The following is a 7427-nucleotide window of genomic DNA, read 5'->3' on the forward strand; positions in this document are numbered from 1 at the left end:
CCCCCCTCCCTCCCTCCCTGCAGGACCCTCTCTCACTCCCTGCAGGCCTCTCTCTCATTGCCCCCTCCCTTCTAGCGATGTCATCAACAACCTTACAGAGGGACTTTAGAAGCCTCCTGCCAAAGGTCTTGTACAAGATTCTGAAGCAGATCCCGCAGCTCCAGTGTAGCCTTCAGATGCCTGCAGCCCTTGCTGCCAATTTGCCAACAATGCGAGTGATCTTGAACTAGGACCAACCAGTCCAGCTACCGCTACATTCCGGACTAAGGGACCCTCAGGTAACAAGGGAGAACTTAAACATTTGCCATCTTAAGCCAGTAAGTGATGGGGACACTTGTTACACACCAGAAGATAACTAATACTCCTTCCTTCTTGGAATGATAAGACAGCTGCCTGACTGGCACCCATCCAGGCTGGATGAGGCGTGTGCAGTGCCCATGGCCGCCCTGCATGTGAACAGCATCTTTACATGGGCTGAAGCTTACCATCACTGTAGTCGATGGGCGAGTACCCACCCAGGAACAGCGAAGCAGCAAAACTACTGACCAAGGAAATCCTCTGGAAGAGAAGGGAGCAGGGTGAGAAAGGACTCCCTTCCTCACACCCTAAGCTACAGTACGCTTTCTGTGCATGCGTGCACGTACACAGACAGAGAGAGAGAGAGAGAGACAGAGAGACAGAGAGAGAGAGACAGAGAGAGAGAGAGACAGAGAGAGAGAGAGACGAGAGAGAGAGACAGAGAGAGAGAGAGAGAGAGAGACAGAGAGAGAGAGAGACAGAGAGACAGAGAGAGACAGAGAGACAGAGAGAGAGACAGAGACAGAGAGACAGAGACAGAGAGACAGAGACAGAGAGAGACAGAGAGAGACAGAGAGAGACAGAGAGAGACAGAGAGAGACAGAGAGAGACAGAGAGAGACAGAGAGAGAGAAGGAGGAACAGAAGCTGAAACTTCAGCAGGGAGTGATAGAGACAGAGTATCCATTCAGGCTACAAAACTATCATGATTGATAACAACAAAAGCCAGAGCCCCGTGAACATGTCCCACTTAGGGAGGCTAGTTTTTCACCTGGAATCCATTCCTACACCCTCAATTCTTCACTCCGCTTCCATGTCTTTGGCATTTTGTCACAGAGAAGTGGATATGTGGCCACAGAACACAGAATGAGGCAAGATTCTCAAGACTACACAAGTTTAAAGACAAAATGACACAAAGAAATTACAACACCCGGTCATGTTCCGAAGAGAAAACTGTAAGCATCAGCCTCAGAATCTTTAGAGAGGGAGCCACCACCTCTAGTCCCCATTGGGACAAATGCCTTGATCCACACATACACCTTCAGGAGGGTTTTCATTCCTCAGTGGCTAACGCTGCAGAGTAATCTGGAAGCTGGAATCATTAAGTAATAAACTGCAGCCAGGTATAGTGGTATCGTCCTGTGTTCTTAGCACTAGAGGGAGAGGCAGGGGTTTGAAGGCAAACTGGTCTATATAGTGAGTTCAAAGCAAAACCCTGTCCCAGAAACCACACTCAAAAAAAAAGTAAATAAGTAAAAAGAATGAGCCGGGCAGTGGTGGGGCACACCTTTAATCCCAGCACTCAGGAATCCAAGGCAGGAGGATCAAGTGTTCCAGGCTAGCCTGTACTACATAGTTAAATCCTGCTGCCGAAAAGACAAATAAAGAAAAAAAAAAGAAAAAAATAAGCAAGATGGCCCAGTAGGTTAGGGGACTTGCTACCAAGCCTGAAAATTTGAGTTCCATCTCTGGGTTCCACGTGAGAACCAGATCCCATAAATTGTCCTCTGACCTCCACACACATACCCATACACACAACTAAATAAATGGGATGATTTTATTTTTAATAAAATAATAAATTTAGGAAAGGAAAGGAAAGAGGGAAGGACAAAGGAAGAACGTCCCAAGCAATTTTATCACCGTGCAAACATCATCTGGAATGTTTATATAAATCTGGACAGGAGAGCCTGGAGCACAGCAAGACCGTGTGGTGCAGCCTATGGCTCCTGGGCTCCTGTACCAACTGCCGCAGACAACTGTGGCACAGTGCCCTCTGCGCATCTACAGTTAGAAAAGACCCTGTAAGTCGTGGGGATTGAGCTCAGGCGGTCAGGCTTGGAGGCAAGTCCCTGAACCCTCCGGCCATCTCAACAGCCCCTCTCTGAATCACTTAACACCTGCTCGCCAAAGGCCTTAACCAAAGTATACGAGGTGTGTCAGCGCTGAGACGAGTGTGAACAACAGGATTTAAGCGTGACTTTGATGGGACACGGAGGCTCACCAACCTCGGAGTGTGAGTAGGCCTCGGGGTTTTGCTGGAAGAGCTTTGCTATCTGGTTGCCAGTAAAGCGCTAGGGAGAAAAGAGCACAGATTCTTAGACACTCTGACCCTACACAGAATAATCTCAAAGTGCGATTAACATAGCACCATCTGGATGTGGTGTAGAATACCAATAACTTTGAAAAACCCCCAAATTCAGAAATGCTTGTTACCAGCCAAACACGGAATACGGTGTATTTGGGCCTTTGAGTTCTGAAAATGTTCTTAGTAACAAGCTCTGGGGCAGTCAGCAATCCTTCTGCATCCACAGACAAGGCAGTAGCCTTGACTTCCTGGGAGAGCGTCTCATGTGTCAGTCAGCTCTGTGAATGGCCCTTACTGTAAATGTCCTTAAAATATATTTATTTATGTAATTAATGTGTATGGGCCAATGCCTGAGTGTGTGTCTGTGCGTCGTGTGTGTGCAGGAACCTACAGAGTTCCGAAAAGCATCAGATCGCCCTGGAGCTAGCTAGAACGACATGAACTGCTATGTCGGGGCTGGGAGCTGAACCCAGGTCCTCTGCTAGAGCAGCCAGTGCCGTTAATCACAGAGCCCGCTTCCCAGCTTCATGAGACCAGAGGCGGGGGCTCAGATAGTCTCCTTGTGGAAACCGTACTGTTAGTGTTCTAACTAGGCTTAAAATGTTTTGCCTTTATTCTCACTTTGCGTATGAGGGAGGTAAATGTGCGGCTGTCCATGGAGAAGCCCGAGAAGGCCAGAGTGAGTGTCCAACACCCTGGAGCTGGGGTTACTCGCAGGTGCTAGTCACCTGGTGCCCTGGGAACCGAACCTCTGCAAATCCAGAGCAATCTCTAGACCTCCATCCCCTACTTAAGCCATAGTCATGTGACCCAAGATACCCAATCACAACAAACTCTGGGGCCGTGGCTGAAGCCTTTGGGGCCCCTTGAGTTAAGTCTGCTGGACTCTAACTTCTTTCAACCTCAAAAGCACCTCAAATAGACTATGTTCCGCTTGCTATCGTGAGGTCATAGACCACGAGTCTGAGGCAGCCACTCCTCCCCCTACACAGTAGTTCCAGGAGGGGTGCAGTCATGTCCATACCCCAGCCCTGGCCAGGGACTACATAAAAGGAAATTGCCATTGCCTACTGAATGAGACAGGGCAGCCTGGATTAGAACCCAGGGCCAAGCTGGACATTGGTGGCGCACGCCTTTAATCCTAGCACTTGGGAGGCAGAGACAGGTGGATCTTTGCGAGTTCGAGGCCAGCCTGGTCTACAGAGCGAGTGCCAGGACAGGCTCCAAAGCTACACAGAGAAACCCTGTCTTTAAAAAACCAAAAAGAACCCAGGGCCAGCATGAAGCCTGGCTTCAGGGACCGACATTAGCCTCAGTTCAGACGGTCCCTGCACATCTGGGAGTCTGGGTGCCCACTACACCCTCCCAGAGCCTTACTCCCCATCCCGGCATGGCTGTTACCTACCTCATAGGCCCGAGACCCTGTGAGGCAGCTGAGAGCCCGGGCCCCGCCCACCGCAGCCTCCAGCTGGCGGCACTGGGCTGTGGTACTGGAGTCCATCCATATTGGGCAGTCGCTGATGGAGAAGCAGGCCTGGAAAGAGCAGGGGAGGTTCGGGTTTCCCTTCTACCACTGACTAGAGGCAACCCTGGGGCTGGCAGTCACACTGAAGACCCTGGGGACAAGTCTTCTGCAGGACCAGCGAGGTCTCTCAAGGAAGCCCGAGGCTGGATGATCTCTTTTAAAGATGCCAGGGCAAACCAGGCTGCAGGAGACGGGCAGAGGGCGACAGTGGCACCAGAGCGCAGGTCAGCTGGGGCTTTGGAAACAGGGGGAGAAGGGAAACTGGAGACCCCACCTCCTGGCATCACCAAGAGCCCACCGCTACTCCGCGAAGGAAGGGACTCATTAATGAGAGGCCATCTGAACCTCTGGGCAACGCCAAGGAGACGTCAGCTTGGGAACGAGGCAGACCATATTCCACTTCCCACTCATGACGGTGCAGAGACGTCCCAGATTGCTGGGTTCACCGGACACAGGGGTCGCTCTGCAGGCTCTGCGGGTCTATTAAATTCACAAGCATCTTCACCTTCAGCTGCTGGTGTAACGGAAGAGCTGGTGACAGGCTTGACAGCGCCAGGCTGGCTCCAGTCTTCCAGTAAACGCTCCCGTGTTGCTGTTGAGAGGAACACAAGCACGTGTTCATGTATCACGCCTGGAGTCACAGCCTCTTGCAGACGCAGAGCCAGGCCTCAGGCCAAAAAGAAACACAGAAATAAAAGTCTCCAGGACTATCTATCTCTTTGTCACGTAGCTCAGTGCCTTCGACACGAGGTTTCCACTTTCATAAAATGAGAAGGAACTCCTTCACATCACCTCAAAGCTTGCGGGAAGGGTTCTAGAATCATCAGTCTGTATCTTGGTATCTTTTGTCAAACTGTACTAATTTTTCAAATATCGTCTACAATGGTGCCTGAAGTTGTCTCATGCCATTTATTCACCTAACAAACATACTGGGCAGCAAGACCATGCCAGACATGAGTTCATAGGTTATTACAGACCCTGATGTCCAGGACAATGAAATTGAGTGAGGGAAGGACGCAAAAATGCAATTACAAAACTCCATAGAGGGCTCAGGAGACGGCTTAGTCATCACAGTGCTTGTCTCGCCAGCATGAGGGCCTACGTTTGGTCCCACATTAAAAAAATAACCTGGAGCTGGGCGGTGGAGGAACACACCTTTAATCCCAGCACCAGGGGGACAGAGACAGGTGGATCTCTGTGAGTTTGACTGAGGTCAGCCTGGTCTAGAGAGCAAGTTCCAGGACAGCCAGGGATGTTATACAGAAGAACCCTGTCTTGAAAAACCTAAATAAATAAATAAATAAAATAACCTAGGGGGCGGGGAATGGAGAGATGGCTCAGTGGTTAAGAGCACTGGCTGCTCTTTTAGGGGGCCTAGGTTGAACTCCCAGCACCTGCAGGATAGCTCCAACCATCTGTAACTACAGTTCCAGAAAATCTGATATTCCCTTCTGGCCTCTGCAGATACCAGGTGTTCATGGGGTACACAGAGATACATGTAGACAAAACACTCATATATAGAAATAAATAATAAATAAATAAACTTCAAAAAATCTAGTGGGCTAGGAAGATGGCTCAGTAGCTAAGAGCACTGGCTGCTCTTCCAGAGACCTGGATTCAGTTCCCAGTACCCACAGGGAGGCTCACAACCAGTTGACATACATGTGGGCAAAATACCCATACACATAAAATAATAATTTTTAAGAAAGTAACAATAAAGCTAGAGAGATGGCTCAGCAGTTAAGAACACTGACTGCTCTTCCAGAGGACCCCGGTTCAATTCCCAGCACCACATGGCAGCTAACAACTGTCTATAACTCCAAGATCTGACACCCTCACATAAACATGCATGCAGGCAAAATGACTATAAAATAAAAATAAATAAAATTTAAAAAAGAAAATAGCAATAATCTGAGCACGGTGTGTGCTTATATTCCAGTCCTGGGGGTGTGGGAATAGGCAGATTCCTGGGGCTCACTGGCCAGTCAGTCAGCCTAATCTATTCGTTGAGCTCTAGAGCAATGAGAGACCCTGTTCTCTGACCACCCACATGAACAGACGTGTATATATGCACCCTCTCACACACAACCCTGTGAAGCCACAGTGATGAGAACACAGAGAACCCAGCCAGTGGGTGTACAGATTGGGAGCATGGACAGGAAAGGCAGGAGGGAACTCCAGGCTAAGAGAAAAAGCTGGAGAGAGAGCTGGGCACCTGCTGCCAAGCCGGACAACCTGAGTTTGACCCCTAGTGTCCACATGGTAGAAGAAAAGAACCAACTCGCAGAAGCTGTCCTGAGACCTCCACCCATTTGCTCTGGCATAATGTCACGAATGCACACAATCTTTAAATAGCTTTTTCATTTCAAAAAAAAGAGTAGCTAAAATGTAAGAAAGTGTGTTATGTCCCAGGCACTGTTCTGCGTATTTAACAGTCACAGTGACCCTCTGCCAGATAAGGATGTGGAGGCCCGGAAGCCTGGGTGATGACTTGGGTCAGGCTTCTGTGAGGCAGAGCTGGGCATGCCCAGAGCTCCTCTTCTGGTTGGCAGCGCCGCCACCAGCTCAGAATCTCCACTGGGACTAGAGAATTCGAGGACTGAGCACAGGGTTTGGCACTCCCTCACTACCTGATGCTCTCGACAACAGGATACTACAGCTCTCTACTGAAAATATTCTCGGGGTGGAGAGATGGCTCAGCAGAGCTGGTTGCTTTGGCAGAGGACTCAAGTTTGGTTCTCAATGCCCACAGCAGCGGGGCTCACAATAGCTTGTGATTCCAGCTTCAGGGGAACCAACATCCTCTTCTGGCCTCTTAAGGCACCTGCACTTATGTGAACAAACCTACACACACACACACACACACACACACACACACACCTAAAAATAAACACATTGCTACTATCACTTCTTATTGTTTTTCCTTCCAAGAACTAGAAAGCCATTTTAGTGCCACTAAACGGCCATAAACCCACATCTAATGCTCCTTCCATCTCTTATGGAATGCCCTATTTTACTGCTGATTATTTATTTATTGAGTACTGAAGAGTGAATGTCGGGCCTCACGAATGCTAGGAAAGTATTCCATCACTGACTTGTAGCCCTAGCCCTCTGTTTAACTGATTTTGAGAGAGCATCTCATTAACTTGCCCAAGATAGCCTCAAACTTACTCTGTAGTGCAGGTAGCCCTTGAACTTGCAATCCTTCTGCCTCAGCCTTGCAATTAGCTGGGATTACAGGCCTACACCACCACACCCACCTAAATGTCCTATTTATATCAAGTAGGAGCATCTCAGATCCTTTAGCAAGGAGACCAGTCATAGAGCCCTAAGGTGAGAGAGCTGGAGGTACTGTCACTACCAAAACATGCGTACTCACATTTGAGGCTAGCCTGGTCTACAGAGTCAAGTTCCAGGACAGCCTGGTCTACAGAGCGAGTTCCAGGACAGTCAGGGCTACACAGAGAAACCTTGTCTTGAAAATCTAAAAGGAAAAAGAAAGAAAGGGAGGGAGGGAGGG

The 7427-nt window shown here is 49.1% G+C and overlaps 1 protein-coding gene across 4 annotated transcripts in view; it reads right to left on the bottom strand.

Moving 5' to 3' along the window:
• Xylb (xylulokinase) overlaps positions 1-7427 on the bottom strand; it is a 35078-nt gene that overhangs the window by 20871 nt on the left and 6780 nt on the right. For 3 of the 4 annotated variants that reach the window (XM_050141724.1, XM_050141726.1, XM_050141727.1), the window contains 4 exons: positions 4413-4499; positions 3788-3916; positions 2303-2368; positions 486-558 (listed from right to left, as the gene is read on the bottom strand). In XM_050141724.1, coding sequence (XP_049997681.1) covers positions 486-558; positions 2303-2368; positions 3788-3916; positions 4413-4499 — 355 coding nt within the window. The remainder of the gene's footprint in view (positions 1-485; positions 559-2302; positions 2369-3787; positions 3917-4412; positions 4500-7427) is intronic. The other variant, XM_050141725.1, reaches the window with a different exon arrangement.

This window comes from Alexandromys fortis, unplaced genomic scaffold (assembly GCF_014885135.2).
Source record: "Alexandromys fortis isolate MF-2015 unplaced genomic scaffold, M_Fortis_MF-2015_v1.1 scaffold_44, whole genome shotgun sequence".
Classification (NCBI taxonomy): Eukaryota; Metazoa; Chordata; class Mammalia; order Rodentia; family Cricetidae; genus Alexandromys; species Alexandromys fortis.